The sequence below is a fragment of the Cotesia glomerata genome, linkage group LG1 (genome assembly GCF_020080835.1).
Source record: "Cotesia glomerata isolate CgM1 linkage group LG1, MPM_Cglom_v2.3, whole genome shotgun sequence".
Lineage (NCBI taxonomy): Eukaryota > Metazoa > Arthropoda > Insecta > Hymenoptera > Braconidae > Cotesia > Cotesia glomerata.
Window position 1 is genome coordinate 25,534,394 of NC_058158.1, and position 19,844 is coordinate 25,554,237.

Genomic DNA, 19,844 nt, shown 5'->3' on the forward strand with positions numbered 1-19,844 from the left:
CATTCATAGCTAATTTTTTACATATATTCAACGAAATAATATCTTTCAAGTCTGTTAATACTTTTAAATTATGTTTTGTTTTATTTGCATCAGATAGTTCTTGCAAATAAACGTCACATTTTTTATAACAAGTGAATAAATTATTTTTTAAATTTAATATTTCCACTAAATTCTGTAAAGTTAGAACGTCATAAGCTGCATCATGAAATGATTGTTGTTCATCATCTGAATTTTTTAAAAAATCTTGACTGAGACTCTCTAATTTAAATTTACCAGGACCTTTTCTGTCACTCAAGACCGATCGAAATATTGCTAAAGTAAAATCTGCCATTCTTTAACCGCGAAGTCATTATTTATTATTTGCAGTCTCCAACTATACGTAACCTCAAAATTATTTCAAAACATTAAATTTTTCTACAACACATGTCTCAAGGGGCAAATGATTCTGAGCGAGAATGCAACGTAGCCAAGTCAAAAAAAAGACGCAGTGAGATTATTTTTCTACTTCTGCGCATGTGAGAGGAGGCGCAAAAGTGTACTGCATCTCAACTACTTCATATTGTAGTTATAATGCTTTACATTGGGGCATATGGGGGGAAATTTTTCTGAAAGTTGAGAACCGTTGTAGGGTAATACCTCCTTAAGAGCTCTGCTTTGAACAGGCTTCTGTTCTCACCTTCATGCAAGTTTTCAGCCTGTTTTCGTTGAAAAAAAAAGTCGCCTAAAATTGAAACACCCTAGTAAACATGAAATATTTATAAATAACATGATTATAGAAACATGCATAATAAAAATATAATAATTTTCTATTAACGTTCATTGAACCAATGCCTGAACGATGTAAAGCGATATGAAAGGTACTATTGGTCACGCGAGACGTTGGTTCTCACGTTATTTCGGTTCGTCAATGGCCACAGCAATCCTCGAAAAGATTATCTACGTTGTCGTCATGTGCCGAGGCCGAGCTATGCTAGTACGCTTGCTTGTGATATTTTTGGACGGTATCTCGGGTTCCACGGTTGCTCCTACACTTATCATTTGTTGACGATGTTTTTACTAATAGTACTCATGGATTAAGATTTTACAGTTTGTAATAAACGATAAAGATACTACGACTGATGTTTGGAATTTGACTTAAATTTCAGCATATTAGAGAAAATAAAAATGAACATTTCAAATTATTTATAACCAAAAACTACAATTATAATGTTTTTATTGCAGATTTTCAAAAACTCGAACGTGAAGCCCGGATATGTAGGAAATTACAGCATCCAAATATTGGTAAGTTTTTTGTCATTGTTTTTATGTAAACCTTACATTGGGGTTACGCAATTAACTTTAGAGTAACTTACATTTGAAATTCTTTTTCATAGTTTTTATAGTAATAATTATTATTATTAATTTTGTATGATAATTTAATTATTTTTGACATCGATTTTGTAGACTAAAAAAATTCAAAATTCGAAAAAACAATTTATCTTTTTCAGTAAAAGAAAATTCAAATTTTGAAGAAATTTTTTCCTCATGAAAAAAGTTCAAATTTTGACGGTGCTAATAATATTTTTAATAAAAAATGAATAACATCTATTGATAGTAAAAATTATAAGCTTTATTTTTAATACATGATGATAAAAATAACTTTGAAATTGTTTTTTACGTGAAAGAATAGCATAAAGCAATATTGAAAACTTTTGAAAGAACGTATAGATTAATGTTTGTCATACAATAATATAAATAAATAAACAAATTATCAAATACAAGATTTAAATCTATTTAGAATTATTCCAAAAACTTATAATCAATTAACAATTGCTGAAAACCATATGAAACCTTGAAAAGGTACAAATTCAGGACAAGACCTTTCCAATGATAAAATTTTCCTTTTTCTCTGAATTATTTTGATGACTTTGAAAGTGATTAGCTATGGGAATCCAGTGTTGATAAATTATGAAAATATTGTTTACTTAACCACTGAAATTATAAATTTTTTTTAATTAATCATGTAAAGATTCCGGGAGTTAATTTTGGATTATCAAATTTTGTATTGAGAGATTAATGATTTCAATAGGATTATATAATCTAATTTTATTATCAACATCTATTCGTTACGCTGGGAAGTATTATCTATTTCAGAAGTCGTAAATAATTGTTTGCATACTAAAACATTCAAATGTGAGTATACACAAATAATATACATATATAATTACAATTATAAAGAATATCAATGAGTTATCACAGGCTAACAGCTAATTCAATATGTATATTGGTGGGCATTTCATCGTCAGTGTATATTATCGTAGGACAACTGGGAAGAGACCATGAGACAAACAATAGCTTAATCCTGATTCGTCAGTGTCGATAAATTCAAATTGAAACTTGACGTCGACGCACGGATACGATAACCACATGCTGTTCTGACAATAGATGGTTGTTAGTTTTCCAGAGTAGTCGCTTATACAATTGACATTCTCGGAATTGAGCATTAATCAACACTGATTAGTATTTTATTATAACATTTTATTATTTAACAACAGATAAGAAATGGTAGATTCTAAAATCTTATTTGTTTTATAGCGAAAAAATTCAATTGTGATTACAGTATGAATTTGATTGCTAAAAAAAATTATTGTTAAAAACGATTAAAAAAATCACAATCATTGTTACATCCTAACGATTGTAATTTGAAGATTTTAAAACTTTCTTTTCTCTTCAAAATATAATAGTTGCTCTTCAGAAAAGTTATTAAAATAAGTTACTCATTTTAGTGGATCGTTCTCTTCCAATTATGGTCGATCATTATTTTATCCGACTTCTCCAAATACAGTAAATTACTGTCATAAAACATTTTTAATGGTCCTTTTTTATTTGCAAGTATGAAAAATAATTTTATTACTGTACGTGTAATAAAAAAAACAATTTGCAGTAGAAGGTATTATATCAGTAATGGCTAACTACTTCATTTTATGTTCTGTGTTCATCTAAACTATCATTAAAGTCAATTAAATAATAATGCACGTTGTTTATTGATATTTATCGTCGGAAATTAATTAAATCTGTTGTTGTAAAAGCTATTTCGTTTATGATTAACGCACATTTTTGATGAATAGTAGACCATGATCATTGTTTTCTATGAATGTCAGTGGATACTCGTGTTTGATTAGTAATCAATACAAGGATTGATAACCATCAATTCCAAAGTGAAATGATATATTTTGCACGTACAGAGTTAATTAACCGGAATTGTCTCTATGAGTTAGTTAATACCTTAAGACCTATACATCTAATACAATGTTCCCCTTGTTCTGAAGATATGAACTGATTAATTTCAAATAATTTTTATTGCCATAATGCATTCATATGCTATAAAAAATATATTGTTTATAAAAACAATTCAATCACAAAAATTGATTAGAATTTGAATTTAATAGATTTTCAAAAATAATTTTACTGTTCCTTAAAAAGACATGATAATTTTGATGTTCTCAACTTTCGTTAATTAAATTTATTTAAAATACTAGCCTTTGTTCCGTGTGTTCCTGAAAAACTTAAACATGCTTTTACATAGAACTTAAAAATATCTATTAAAATATTGACGTTAGGAAAACTGTATACTAACAGTAGCAATAGTATCGTGAACGGCCCCCAAATGGATTGTGACGGTCGCTATCTAGATTGCTACTCGTAACTGTACGGATTGTACTCATAACGATACACTCGTTACTATACAGTAGATGGCGCTGAGCCGAAAACTTTTTTTTCAGTGCAATATCTAATGGTACTCATAAAATGACCTCACATGTATGTAACATATATTAGCCATAATACGCTTAGATAAAGCTTGTATACCTGAAATCGATCGACTGTCAGTTACCTACGTATTACCTGATTATAAACTTTTCATCGAGCTGTCAAACACAGTTACCAACCTCTGTTTTTAGTTTTAATTAAAAATTTTTGTGATTTATATTTAAAATTTCCAAACTTTTTTTACAAAATATTTTATTTAAAAACTTTTTATACATCTAGTACCAATGAGTACAGATATTTAGGAAGGAAAATGGGTGAAATTAATCCCATTCTTTTATTAGAACGTCTTTACTTATTTATACTCGGTGTTTTAAACGCTATTACTGAATACTTGTAGATCTGATTTAGGACGTAACGGTAATTACATATAAATAAATTACATTAGCACCTAATTTATCTATTAGTGAGCATATTTTATATATAAATAGACATTGTTTTGAGAACAATGACATTAAAATTTTTTTGTTCATAATAACAAAGATCAAAATTCCTGAAAAATTTTTAAAAAGGTTAACGAACATTTTCTAAATTTAGTTGTTAGAAAATTTTTTCAACAGCCGGTTGCTTTGAAAAAAATAATCATTTTTTATGCCAACTTTAAGCTTCTGAGTTGAACGTTATCTTTTAAAATTAAATTTTTATATTAATTTTTATCAAAGTTAAACTTTGTTGTTCCAGAAATAATATAGCCAACACTCAAAATCTAAATTATTGATTGTTCAACTCTAAAAATAAACTCAATATAATTTTTTTTAATCCTCAAATCCATTATTTGACTAAGTCACCACAATGTGACTTTTGTTCTAAATTGCTTCCGGTTCGATATTCTCATGTGGATTTTAAGGGTGGCAATAGTAAAATAAAAAACAAAAAAAAATAAGTATTTCTGTATCGTAAAAGTATTGCATCGCCGAAAAACAAAATGAGGACACAAATGTCTCGTAAATAGATGAAGTTGGGAGGTGACGAAATACCTCTTTCAACTTCTGCAATGCGGAATGTCTTTTAAAGAGAAGTGGGAGCAATGTTAACGAGCCACGTTTATATGTGAGTCTTATAAATATTCAATTACTTAACTTAAAGAAGATTATTTATATTAGATATATTTCAGTAGATAACATTAATCACAACAATAAATTTTAAATTACAACAAAAGATAATACAATTGTATATATAGTTTATTGTATTATATTAAAATCTGGCTATTAGATTAAATAAAGGCTGAGTTCAGCATTTTTAGTCACGGACAGAATGACAAAAAACTAAGTAACTTGCATCTGCTTTTAGTTCATTTGAGACATTTTTTTTTTCAATCGATTTTTATGCTCTTTTCATTTTAATTAAAAACTTTAGCCGATGTTCAAGTATTTACTGAAAAAACACTCTAGTAAGTTGTTGAAAAGTTAATATGTTGAAGTATAATAATAAACTTAAAAATTGAGTGCAAAATTTTCACAACTTTATTAAATTTATGAGTTTATTCCACAATGCAAATTTATTTTTAAAAAACATATGATTTATAAATCGTAATTAATATATTCTTCCCTTTCTTCATTTTGATCATTTCAAAAGCCGTAATGATTTCCTGAAATTAACTAAACTAAAAATTCTAGAGGATAGTTACTCAAAAAATCATTTGTTCTTGTGTTAACTGGGTTATTATAATGTACATATTTAGCCATATCAAAGCAAATTTTAAGGGAGTTGGGAAAGAACAGATAGGGGAAAGGGGGGACCTACTCAGTGGGAATTTTTCCGTAATTGAAAAAATAATCAGACAGCCCAGACTGGGAATCGAACCCAGATCTCTCGGTTACGCGCCAAGGGCTCTGCCAGTTAAGCTATCCGAGACAAGTACTGACTACTTTATTCAGTCACGTATATAAGACCCACCGAGCAAACAACGCCACCGTCCATCTTACGGTAAAGAGCCATATCAAAGCAAATTTTAAGGGAGTTGGGAAAGAACGGATAGGGAAAAGGGGGGACCTACTCAGTGGAAATTTTTTTTTCCGTAATTGAAAAAAATAATCAGACAGCCCAGACTGGGAATCGAACCCAGATCTCACGGTTACGCGCCAAGGGCTCTACCAGTTAAGCTATCCGAGATATATGTAATGTAGATATCTAAAGACTTATTGCCAGGTATATGTGCACATTTATAAGACTATAGACAAACGTAAACTACTGTATAACATATAATAAATATTATACATTTATTTTTCGTCCCCTTTCTGGAGTCTTTTATTCATCACATGGTGATGTTCAACTGATCTTCGAGCTTCTAAACATCAATAATAGTAATCGTCCAATCGTTTCTTTTATACAGACCGTCATATTTATAGTTGAATCGTCAGTCTTTAGAAATCGTCTCTAGTTCTATTGACGATCGTGTTTATTCGATGAGGGAACGTTTCTATTGTTGGTATAACTTGTCTCAGCTAAATTTTATACTTTGAATTTATCGTTGAAGTTAAATTTTCAACGCTCTAATATTCAATTTAAATTAAACCATTGTTAATTTTAAAATATAATTAACACTGCATTAAATCATGATTAATGAAGTAAAAATCATATTTTTCAGCTAATTTTATAGATTTAGGGCAAAATAGACTATTTGAAGAAATTGTAAATAACAATAACAAATTTTTTATTTAATAGAAAAATAACAATTATTAAGATAAGTTATTTCATTAATTTACAATTCGTAGTGAATTCAATTAATTTGTTACATTAACCAACAGGACAATTATTATTATATATAACACTAGCTGTTACCCGCCTGCTTCGCTGGGCACTTTATAGAATTGCATTTTTAGATCTAGACTTGAATTTTAATTGAAGTATTTTTAACTTCCCGCTAAGAAAATAAGTGAAGTTGAAATTTATGTACCTTCAAGTGCGACGAATTTTTCTGTTACTTAAAATTATCTAAGTTACATCCATTTTTTATAGAAAACAAATTTAATATGTTTTTTACGAATTCTATTTAAATAAGTATACACGAAGATTTCTACCAAATTTGAAGTCTGTAGGAACTATAGCTAGAAAATTTGAAATTTTAATTGTTAATATATACCCCTGCAATCCTTATTTAGGTCCGGTTGTCGTAATATCCTCATTTAAATTACTTCTACATCACACATAGAAGACTCCTACCGAATTTTGGAGTCTGTAGGAGCTATAGCTCGGAAATTTACAATTTTCATTGTTAACACCCACCCCCGCTATCCATATTGGGAGTAGATTGTCATAAATTCCGCTCTTAGATCATTTCTCCATTACATACAGAAGATTCTTACCTAATTTGGACCTTATAGGAGCTATAGCTCGGAAATTTTAAATTTTCATTGTTGACATTCACCCCCGCAACCCCCTGTGGGAGTGAGATATATCATTTAGAGTTATTATAAATGAATCCTCACAATATTCACAAATGTAATTATCGGTACTGTACTTGGTAATAGGTTTGTAGGAAAAATCATTTCACTCAATTTTTTTTCTGTAAAACTAAGGGAACGATTGGTATTATGTTAGCAATAGTTTTTCTGAGTAATATAAAAGTGAATGCAGATGTCCAGGAGAGAAATAAAAACATTTTTAACGTGAGAAACAACTTTGCCATGAAAAAAAAAAAATTTTTTTTGGAACTTTGGAAAAATTCCGGTGAATTGAGTCAAAGTTGGACGAGAGTATATCCACTTGATAGTAGAAAGCCACAAAAAATAAAAACCGGCTTAGGTGGGCCGTCTTGCCCCACCCTCCCCTATACTGAAATAATATTAATGAATAGATTATAAGCGTCATCTTGTATTAATTATTGTATAAAGTGACCTTGTTAATGGCTGTAAGCTGTTGGGTTTAAATAAAGGAAATAAATAAATAAAAATCTGGATAACGGTTGACCCTAAAGGCCATCCCTGCAACTTTCCGCTAATTCCATATCTAAGCGCTTAAAATTGCACTTATGACGTTTTTGAGCTCTTCGAGCTCAAAAATATGATTTGTATGTTATTTTGAGCTCTCTGAGCTCATAGAGTTAGCTGTTCTAAGCTTTTGAGCTCTTCGAGCTCAAAAGTCTGATGGAAATTTAATAAAACAGTATTTTTTGAATTTTCAAACTGCAATAATTTCTGAATGAATGAGTGATTTTCATGCGGTTGGCAGTATTCCACGCAGTTTTTTCAATTCTATGACTCACGAACCAATTAACCGATTTTCACGTTCTTGGTGGCGATCAACGTGGTTTTGTGGGCTCTAATAATTATTCGATTTCATCAAAAACGATCCAAAGAGAAATGTCGAAGTTATGTGAAAAAAACACTTTTTTCGAAATTTTTTGTTTTCGATAATTCTTGAACGAATCAACCGATTTTGACGGGACTGGTGACAATCGACGTGATTTTTCAAACTTAAGAGCGGAATAGTTTTTGGAATTGATCAGTGGAGCCGTTTAGAAGTTATTCCGAAAAAATGATTTTTTGGAAATTTTATTTTTGAGATTTCTCAAAGTCTAGCGAACCGAATCAATTCAAATTTTTACGAAATTTAATGGCCATGATACTCTTTGGATCGCCACTTATTTCGATACCATCGGCCAACCCGTTCAACAATTATATGAAGTTTACACACACACACACACACACACACACACACACACACACACACACACACACACACACACACACACATAGGTGTTATCATTGATAATTGTACTAGTTACTATTAATAATGGTAACGATTACTATCGAAAATGATAATTGTAATTATTAAAAATTATAACTGCTATAATCGAAGATGGTAACTGTAACCATCTCAGATTGTAAAAATTCTGAAAGAAAAAATAATATAAATTTATTTAATTTAATTCTTTATTTGCATCCATATTTTAGTTATGAACATTTTTTCCTTTAAAATATTAAAACAAATAACAACACAATCGTTTAAATCCATATATGATAAAAATTTCCAAATATTAGAGCTGTTATTGATTATTTTGAATGTTTGACTATAATTATCAAAATAGCAATTATCCAAGATTTGGGTTACTAAAAAAGTCTTATTATTATCAATTATTAATATTTTTTCACAAGATAAAATAATGAAACATCATTTGATGGTTACATTATAATTGACCCACACTGAAAAAATATATATGCGCATATATGCTGACAAAAACACATATACGTCGCACATATAAAATATATATGCCACATACTTTTTTTTTGTCCCCGTATATGCGGCGTATATTTTTTTTCAGTACGGGGAATTAATTGTAATCCTATCATCTATATTATTAAGAGAATATCATTAACAGAAAATATTCTATCTCTAGATTCATAATTAATAAATGACCTTATATCTTGTGAATTATTGACATTTTTACAGATATAAGCTCACTCCGACATTATACTCATCGAGACCTTTCATTTGAGTACCCACATCAATTTTTCATATATTTATATATATATATATATATATATATATATATATATATATATATATATATATTATATATTAAAAATATATAAAAATTCATGTGGGTACTCAAATAAAAGCTCTTGATAAGTGTAACATCGGAATGAGCTTAGATCTTTAAAAATGTCAATAGTTAAGAAAGTAAAGTACACTTTAACGAAAATCATTATACAATTAAGCAAAATTTTATTTATTATAGTTCGCAATTCTTGGCAGTCACATAGGGACTGCAGGTTGCTAGTTTTGATAATTTGTGCATTGAATTTCTTCAACAGAATGTATAACTTAAACAGGTCAATGAGTTTATTTCATCTGCTAGCTTTAAGAATATCATTTAATTCAATGCAGAAGAAAAATTACATGTAGTCAAGCTGATTCGGTGCATTTCAAAATACGATACCATCAACTGGAGCAAAGAGTATGCTCTCTTTAATTGAAATTGTTACAGGGAAAATTTTAATTTAAATAAATAGATAATTATGATTAATAATTAGTTTAAAGCTTTTTTGTATTCAAAATTTTTTTTTGAAAATCTTGGATTTTTTGAAAATTATGTTTTTTAAAAATTTTTTGTAAGATTAAAATTTTTTTTTGAAATTTGAATTTTATTGAAAATTTTGATTTCTTTGGGAATTTCAAATTTTTTTTGAAAAAATTGGCGTTGAAACTTGTTTTAGACAAATAAAAATTTAAATATACATTCAATCCGAATTTAATCCCGATTTTTTGTGTACTACACTGCGCTACAACTACTTTTAGTTCATTCAGAAATGCATCCACGCTAACGCAAATTTTTAATTTTTTTAATATTTTTTACTAGCTTAGATAGCAGCTATTATTATTACTGATGGTAACTGTAACCATTAGGTTATATTAGGAATTACGATTTTGATAATAGTAGTAACTAGTTAAAATAATAATAGCTATTATTACTGATTACCATAATAGTAGTAGTAGTTACCATCAGGATGGTAACTACTACAATTCAGATGGTTTACATAGTTATTTAAATAATATTTACTACTATCGAATTCAGTTAATAGATTTTACCATAACTAGATAGTAAACTCTACTATAAAATTTTCTCCGTGTACATATACATACATACATACATACAGCCGCACGGACACCATCGCGGGAAGAGTCAGGGAAGCTTCCTGTGACCTTAAAACGTCGAGATCTGATGAAAACTCGATTTTTCGAAAAACGGGGTAAAACCAATAACTTCCCGATTTTTGAAAGTTTTCAATTTTCCTAGCGGGAAGTTAAAAAAGACCGCCATTAGATATTTGCTAGAATTCTTAACTAACTGATTGGGTATCGGAATTTACCGAAATCATAATTTTCTGAATACTATCTAGTTAGTTTAGCAAAATTAACTTATTTCTGTGGGCTATTTTTAAGGTTAACACAGGAAAAAAGGTTCACTTGAGCCAAGAAAATATTTTTCTACCTAATTGTTTTCTTGAGTTAAAAAAAAAATTTTTTTTTGACACAAGAAATTTCACTTATTCCAACAAAATTAATTCTCTTGCTTTAAGAAATACGTATCTTGATCCAAGAAAATTTATTTAAGTCAAGAAAATTTTCTTGTTTTAAGAAAATTCAGCCTCTTGCTCCAAAAAATTTAGTTTTTGATAGAAGTAAATTTTCTTGTCTTGAGAAAATTTCTTTTTTCTGCTCCAAAAAATTAAATATCTCGATAGAAGTAAATTTTTATTAATATTTTTATTGATTAACATGTTAAATGGGAAGATGAAATAATATTGAATCATTTTTTTTTCATTCAATATGTATAATTGCACGCTAAAATAATATAGAATGGGTATCAAATATTCAAGAGAAAAATTTTCTCAAGGTGAGAAAATTTTTTTCTCAGTTGAAGTAGGTGGCACTGCTTCTCTAAAATATCTCAAAATCTTGATCAAATATAAAAATTTATTGTATCAAGTATTTATGATAATTTGAATTAAGAAAAAATTACTTCCACCAAGAATAGAATTTCAAGAAAAATTTTTACTTCGGCCAACACAACTTCGGTTTCCTTCAGGCACCCGAAAATTTTCTTGAATCAAGAATTTCGTTCTCCAGTCAGGAAATTTTTTTTTCTGTGTAGAAAATAATATAAATTTCAGAAATTTTGGTCTTCTTAACATCTTGAATCAATGTTACGCCTTTCTTAATTTGAGATAAAAAAAATTCTTGGGTGAAAATACACAGTAAAAAATTTTTCCCCATTGTGTAGTGTTTAAATTTGTGTGTTGAATATTACACTCTAGTGTGTAGAATTTAACACTCTCATTTGTTGATTTAATGATTTAACACACTAGAATGTTAAATTCTACACACTAGAGTGTAATATTCAACACATAAATTTTAACACTCTACACAATGACGAAAAATTTTTTACTGTGTATCTTGCAAATTTCTTGAATTAAGAATTTCTCTCTTTATCCAAGATAGTCATATTCTTAATTCAAGAGCAAATTACTTAAATTAAGAAAACTGAATATCTCGAAACAGGAGTAAAATTTTGAAGAAAATATTTTCCTAGAGTAAATTAGTTTTTTTTTTTTTAGTGCACAAACTATTTCTTTAAAAGTATAAACTAGGCTTTTCATCACGTAATGATACGAGATGTCAACTTAAACTTTAAAAAACGAGAGTTCACTAACTATGTACATGTGAGAAAGTTTCATTATCGGACAGACACTATTAGACATGTGGTTTTGAGCTGGTCAAAAATACTCGCTGATGTGAGAATGTGTTTCAGAAAAAGTTAAGTCACTTAAAGTGTTTAGTAGTATGGTATCATCTACTGAGTATGTAAATTTAAACTCCACTAAATATGTACTTAGTTTAAGTACATGTTATTTAGGATTTTGCTAACTATGTGTATCGTGTATGCTGAAGAATTTTTTTGCTCATTAAATGTTCTCATTACTTAAAATTGTTTACTCTTATATTTTTAACGTACGTAGACAGTTGAGCATTTAATTAATTTTATATTTTTTTTTATGATGATATTTTTAACGTAGATGAATCCATATGAGTTCAAAAATTAATTCAAGCTTTAATTTCATTTGATTCTGAATCCAATTAAAAATTCGCTCGAGCTATTATTTATAAAAAAAATCTGGAAAACGGTTGACCCTGCAGGCCATTCCTGGAACTTATACCGCTATGTACAAAACGCTCGAGAAATTATCTATTTCGAAGTTTTGAGTTCTTTGAGCTCAAGACCACAACTTTTATTTTTTTTCGAACTCTTCAAGTGGTTGTTAAGAACATACTCTTTTAAAAATTTTTAACTACGATATCTTCTAAACGAATCGATCGTTTTTGATGGAACTTGCAGATATCAACGCAGTTTCTATAGCACAAAAATATTATTTATTACCTACCAAACGATTCGACATAAAATTTGGAAGTTATGTTAAAAAAAACACTTTTTTGGAATTTTTTAAAAACAAATATCTTTCAAATGAATCGATCGATTTTGATGCAGTTTGTAGCAATCGACGCAGTTTTTCAAGCACGAAAAAAATTATTTCTTAATTTACTAAATGATCCGAGAAGAAAGTTTGAAGTTATATAAGAAAAACGACTTTTTCCTAATTTTTCGATAACGATATCTCACGAATGAATCAACCGATTTCAACCGATCCGACGGCGATCAACGCGAGTTTTTATATTCTATAAAAGAAGTAAGAACATGCATTTGATCAGAAATGACATTTCGGAGTGATTCGAAAAAATCATTTTTTTCGTCAACATTATCTCACGAACGAATCAACCGATTTTGACCATCTTGGCGGCGATCGAAGTGGTTTTTTGATGTTAAGAGCTGATTAGTTTTTGGAAGAGATCGGTAAAGCCGTTTAAATGTTATTTCAAAAAAACTACATTTGAAAAAATTTCACATTCATACATACGGACATAGTGACATCCTCGGGAAAACGGTCGGAATCGCTTTTTAGAACCTAAAAATGTGGAGATCTGATGAAAACTCGATTTTCAAAAATCGGGGTGAAACCAATAACTTCCTTATTTCTGAAAAATTTCAATTTTTTTTAGCGGAAAGTTAAAAATAATTTTCAATGCAATCAAATATGCAGACATTCACTTTTGCTCGAAAGTTACCAATTATAAGTGTCAGATATCGATTTTTAACACTGACATAAATTATCAAGAATGATTCGCATTTCAATACAATATTTGAGTAATATCTAACTATAAATTTCAAGAAAAGCAAATAATTTATAACTTTTTTTATGACATAGTAAAAAAAAAAAAAATTATAATGATAACGGATCGATTTATTATTGTGTAGCTTTACCCTATGACATCGAGGTGTGGCTGAGAGGATCGATAAATACGATGTTCCAACTTGAGTTGAATGTAGTATAGGTGCTTTTGGAGTAGACGCCATCGTTGTTCTCAGTAATGTCATTTTCCAACGGTTGCGTTAAACTTTTTGTTCCTAAAACTAACGTAGCAAGACGTTGAAATGACATCAGGATACTTCTCAGTCCAGCTGGTAATAGTTTTAAAGAATCCTGTACTTTTATTTAATGAATGTAGGTGTATCATACCTAGCATTTTAAGGACACAGCTCTTCAAATACAGACCGTTTTCAGGAAAATATTCTAAAGCTTGCACCACCTGTAAAAAATTATGTTGCATAATATCTATTATCTTTATTAATTTCAATTCGTTGTTACCTTGTTTAACGTTGAAAATTGAAGAGAATGAAACTGTCATTTTTATTTTTTAAGATTTTCTTGTTGATAGTTTTTGGTATAAATCAACGTCGGAGCGAAATAATTCTTCAAAAATTACTATTTGTATTTATAAAGTTTATTTTCAAACATTATCATCAGTATTAATTATATTAATTATTTATAATTATATACTCTTCAGAATGGATTATTGTTTGTTATATAAAAATTTGAACATAATGGATAACAACTAATAATTGGTAGCTTGAATTATTTTATTTATATTACAAACGTTCAATGATGAAATGAAAATTTTTTCAATTAGTAGTAATAATGATCGTACTCCAATTCAGTTGATATGAAATATAAATAGATTAAAATTGTTTACTCTTTTTTTTTTGTTATATTATTTAATTAAAGGTTTGCAGATGGAGATATCTACAGTAAAGTGGGTAGTTTTTTTAAATAGAAATACATTTTTTTTGTTTTAAAATATTTTTTCACTGCTTTCGAAGAAAATGGCAAAACTGATCGCTTCGGGTATCGTAGCTATTTTTAAATTTAAAGCAAAAAAAAATATCTCAGATTTTTTGGAGCGAATTGAGAAAAAAAAGACAAAAAAATTTTTCAACTCTTCATTCACTGTTGATTAAATGACAACTTTCTAAGTGTAATTTCAATTCTCCAAAGTTACTTTTGAGCTATATTATAACTAGGTGAATTCTTTTTACGATAATGTCCAAATTTTATCATGAATTGAAATTTAATTTCATACATGGCTAGTTTATAACAACAATGAAAATGAGATTCTACAACCCGAGTCCTTTGTGCACCCAGTGGTGATGACATACTTTCTCACAGATACATGTCATTTATTCCCTAATATTATTATTCGTAATACATGCAGAAATTCGTAATTTTAATTATCTTGTTTATTAAACTTTTCATAACTATTGTTTCAAATTAAGTTTTGTTGCAGTACGGTTAAGCATATAATAATTCGTATAATATTTTATATGAACATATCTTTTCACTCTCAACAAAAACATATCTTTCTTCACAATGTCTTGAAAATAGTTGTTTCAATACAAATCTTTTATAAATGACTTTAGCAGCATATACATTTGAATTTGATTTACATAAGATTTGTAAACTAAATGGGGTACACTTAAATTATACATAAAATAGGATTCATATCTGCATCCTGTATGGAACTTGTGTACTTTATATATGATTTACAATTTACAATTGTGTAGAGAGCATAAATCTAATAAAACTTACGTATAAAGTATATTTGATTTTCAAATTGCGAAAGAGGAATAATTTCATATTATTAGAATCTTTTGATCTAAATTTAAGTATTTTATTTCAGCTTTATGTTTTTAAAAGTTATACGAACATAAACTTTTTAAAATACATGCAATGTGCGTAAACTTTACTCATTAAAGGTAGTTTATCATCGGAACTGCAATCACTCATTAAACTTTTAATAGAAATTAGATCCATGGCATAAAAAATTGTTAGAATTAGTTAATTCTTGGGCTACAAAAATTAATTATAAAATTTAAAAGAAATTAAATTATCAATTGTACACAAAAAATAAATTTCAAATGAATTTTCTTACTGAGCTAAAAATTTTTTTGACAATATTATATTCGAAAAATTTTAACATTAATTTATTTTTATTGTTACAGTGAGATTACACGAAAGTATTCAAGAAGAGCATTGCCACTACCTTGTCTTCGATTTGTAAGTGAAAAATTATTCACTAAAATTATTACAATAAAATAAAAATAGATTACACGGTTTTGTAGAATTTATATTTCATTATTTATTAATTTTTTCTGTCTTATATTCATTATAAAAATCATTGTATTGTATTATTCATAATGTTGTTAAAAAAATAATTTATTTAATAATAATATTTCTAATTGTTATTTTTAATTATAACTGACCGAAGCTGCAATATAACTTGAGACGCTTGGCTGCGCGATGTATTTCGAGCGCCCGACGCGAGGTGCGCCGTGATAAATAAATTCATATTGTTTAAACAAATCACGAGCATTTCCTGAAATTTGTATTAGTTAACTTAAAATTTAATTAATAATAGGATAATAAATAAATAATTTTGAGCTATTAATATTTTTATAAAATAAAGATATTTGACAATAAATCCTGAAAATTTTATTAATTTATGTTTAACGGTTGATTTGTAATCTATTTTTTAATTAAAAGTACTTAAAATTTTCATTGTAAAAAAAATTGTTTGTTCAAATTGTTGTTCAAATGAAAATTTTGAAAAATCGTTTGGTGGATTAATTTTTCATAGTGACTACTTGAGAAAAAAATATATAGACTTAATTTTAATGATCAAGTGAAAAATGGGGGGTCAACTTGACGTGATCTTGCTCAAGAGTTAATCTCCACGAAATCTTTATACGATTTCAGAGTAACAGGCGGTGAACTTTTTGAAGATATCGTCGCTCGAGAATTTTATAGTGAAGCCGATGCTTCCCACTGTATACAGCAAATTCTAGAAAGCGTCCATCACTGCCACCACAATGGAATTGTCCACAGAGATCTCAAGGTAATTTTTTTATCTAATAAAATATAGTTAAAGTTTAATAAAAAATGTTTTGTTTTAAACTTTATTAACTGTATTATACTCTAACTTGCATTCAACCTAATAACAACAACAATAGCCCGAGAACCTTCTCCTCGCTAGTAAAGCGAAGGGTGCAGCTGTGAAATTAGCAGATTTTGGATTAGCCATTGAATTACAGGGCGACGCACAGGCGTGGTATGGTATGTAAACTATAATCCGATGAATATTTTAATATTTTACAAAAAATGTACGACATTCGAATATTAATTTTTTTTTTTTTGATTATTTTGAGTATATTTTATTCGATAATCTGGGAATCAATAATTTAGTTCTAACTCTGTTTTTTTTTTTTTTTTTTTTTTTTTGACTTTATAATGCTCTTTATAAAATTTTTCAGATCCTGAGAAAAAAATTTTTTTCTTTTCCAAAATACAAGCATATTTTTGACCAATTTTAGAAATTTATTTCACTTAAATAATTAACTTGGCAGGGTATAATTTTCAAATAGTGAAATTTCGTAGCCCAATCTTGAATTTTCATAAAAAAAATTTGACTGTTTTAGACCAAAATTATTTATTCTTGTGAATTAATTAACTTTATTTTAATATATAATTTGATTTACAAGGTTTTGCTGGTACGCCTGGTTACTTAAGTCCAGAAGTTCTTAAAAAAGAACCTTATGGTAAACCTGTAGATATTTGGGCATGTGGAGTTATTCTTTACATCCTCCTTGTTGGATACCCTCCATTTTGGGATGAAGATCAGCATCGATTGTACGGACAAATTAAAGCCGGAGCATATGACGTAAGTTCAAATTTTTTCTATGAAAAATGGCTCCTCAAATTAAAATTTCATGATTTTACTGGTAAATGGTGGTAATTTCTATTCAGGCCGTTTAAATGATTAAGTGTTTATTCGAGAGATTATCTCTGTTCATAGATTTGTATTTATATTTGGGTAATGAATTTTTCAGTATCCAAGCCCGGAATGGGATACTGTAACACCCGAAGCGAGAAACCTCATCAATCAGATGTTAACGGTAAACCCATCGAGACGTATAACTGCCAGTGATGCACTTAGACACCCATGGATTTGTGTACGTGTTTCAATTTGTCGATTGCTTTTATTTATCAATTTTACATCATGATCATAATTTTAAATAATTTATTTACTCTTTTTCAGCAACGTGAGCGTGTTGCATCGGTGGTACACAGGCAAGAGACTGTGGATTGCTTGAAGAAATTCAATGCAAGGCGCAAATTAAAAGTAAGTTCATTCTTTAAGCATTGATTTATAAATTATAATTAATAGAATTAAACGTAATTAATAATAATGATTCATTTAATTAAATCCAATTTAAATGAATAATTTTCAAATACTCTTAATTGACAAGTTACATAAAGTTTGTTTGTAATTAATTATAAAATACCCTTTATTATTTTACCCTTGATGTAAAATTTCATCAATAATTATTATAAGCACAACTAAATATCGACGCTAATACTATCGTTTAAACAATTATGAAGCCTTCACCTAAATTATCTAGAAACGGCTTGATACATGATAACACTTATTCATAATAAGGTATTATTAGTGAACATCAGTACATTTAAATATACATTTATATTACAGCAAATAAACTCTCCGGATTTGAATAAATTTTCGTGCGTGTATAATATACGTTATAATATACTTATATTTGGTAGTAAAAATACTACGAGTGTAGTTTCCACTTCCGATAACTATAAAAATTATTCAATTTACACAGTCGTCTAGCATACTATACATATTTATGATAAACTATCGGCATTACAAGGTGAATTGTCAACCGATCGGTGTTCGGTGTATTGTTATTGAAACTAAAACCTAACTTATCAACTTGCCTTGAGTGTACGAAGATATATTTTTATTACACATATAAATTTGTTTTAGATTTGTTGCTATTTTTGTATAAATAAATATGAATATTTTTTTAGCGCAAATGTCCATAAATTCTCCTCGTTTTTGTTTAAGTCCATGTTTGTGTAAAAACGGTTGTTTTTTATTTAATTTTTGCTGTAAGTGTAAAATTGATAGTTGTATTGCGCCAGTCGAAGAAAAATGTGAATTTAATAGTCAACAAACAACGGTAGAGATTAATATTTAAAACACTTTTTTTTTATTTTAGTGATTTTTTTAAACGTGAAAACTTTTTAAAATAACAATTTTTAATATCAATAAGAATACTAATATTACCGTAACTATTGATGCTTCGTATTATTTTTAAACAATATTTATTTGTTTTATTAAATGTTTGTTTGTTTTGTTAACAGGGTGCCATTTTAACCACAATGATTGCGACGAGGAATTTTTCCAGTAAGTATGATGCACAGGGTGAGTATCTCCGGCCCTCTTCAACGCTACATGAAGCTCGTGAACCTGTATTTAATTCGTTCCTCTTTTGTTGCATATCAACCTCATACACGTCCTCATATTCACTCCTTATTGATGTTTAGTATTTAGTTAAAATAATTCTTACTCATGTACATATGTCACTTGTACGATTAATTTGGTGTCACTTGTTACATTAGCTTACATATTTATCAGTACATATGTATCAATAACGGTATCTATTAATTCGTTAATATATTCTCTTTATTGCAAAGTATGATGCAGTGCTTTTAACACTGTCTTCCTACTGCATCTCGTTAATTGCACTTTTATCCCAAGCCATATAATTGTTGTCGCACAGCGTCCATGAATATATTTTAATTTTTAATCACTTTATTTCTGTTACGAATGTTAAAAGCAAAAAGAAACATTATTTAAAAGTTTTTTTCAATTAATGACATCACTTCTCGAGGGAAATTAATGTTGCGCTGATTAGTATTCAAATTTTAATCAACATGCTATAATTTCATTATCGGAATAATCTGATGATTATAAATTTATTTGAATCATGATAGGGTTGATAAATTTATTATTTCAACTGTAAAAAGTATTTCCCAAAAGTTTTTAGTTTAAAAAGTATTTTAGTGATTCGAAAAATGTACAGAATTTTTCTTTGTATTTGTATTAATGATACAAATATTTAAAGATATAAGTTAGTTGATAGAAATTTGAAGGGATAAATTTTCATTTAAATCTTAAAGGAAACTTAGCTAACAGAACAGAAGAAATAATTATTAGTATTTTCACAGAAATATTATTTAAAAGCACTTGACAATTCAAAAATTATAATAAAATAGCAGAAT

The 19,844-nt window shown here is 28.2% G+C and overlaps 1 protein-coding gene across 26 annotated transcripts in view; it reads left to right on the plus strand.

The window, feature by feature from the left end:
* Positions 1-19,844, plus strand: part of LOC123271836 (calcium/calmodulin-dependent protein kinase type II alpha chain) — a gene marked incomplete at its 5' end in the record, with an annotated part of 80,968 nt that overhangs the window by 26,858 nt on the left and 34,266 nt on the right. For 15 of the 26 annotated variants that reach the window (XM_044738323.1, XM_044738332.1, XM_044738350.1 and 12 more), the window contains 8 exon segments: positions 1,222-1,281; positions 15,701-15,755; positions 16,455-16,593; positions 16,709-16,811; positions 17,237-17,415; positions 17,585-17,707; positions 17,794-17,877; positions 18,924-18,984. In XM_044738323.1, the coding sequence (XP_044594258.1) occupies positions 1,222-1,281; positions 15,701-15,755; positions 16,455-16,593; positions 16,709-16,811; positions 17,237-17,415; positions 17,585-17,707; positions 17,794-17,877; positions 18,924-18,984 (804 nt within the window). 26 annotated transcript variants of the gene reach the window in all.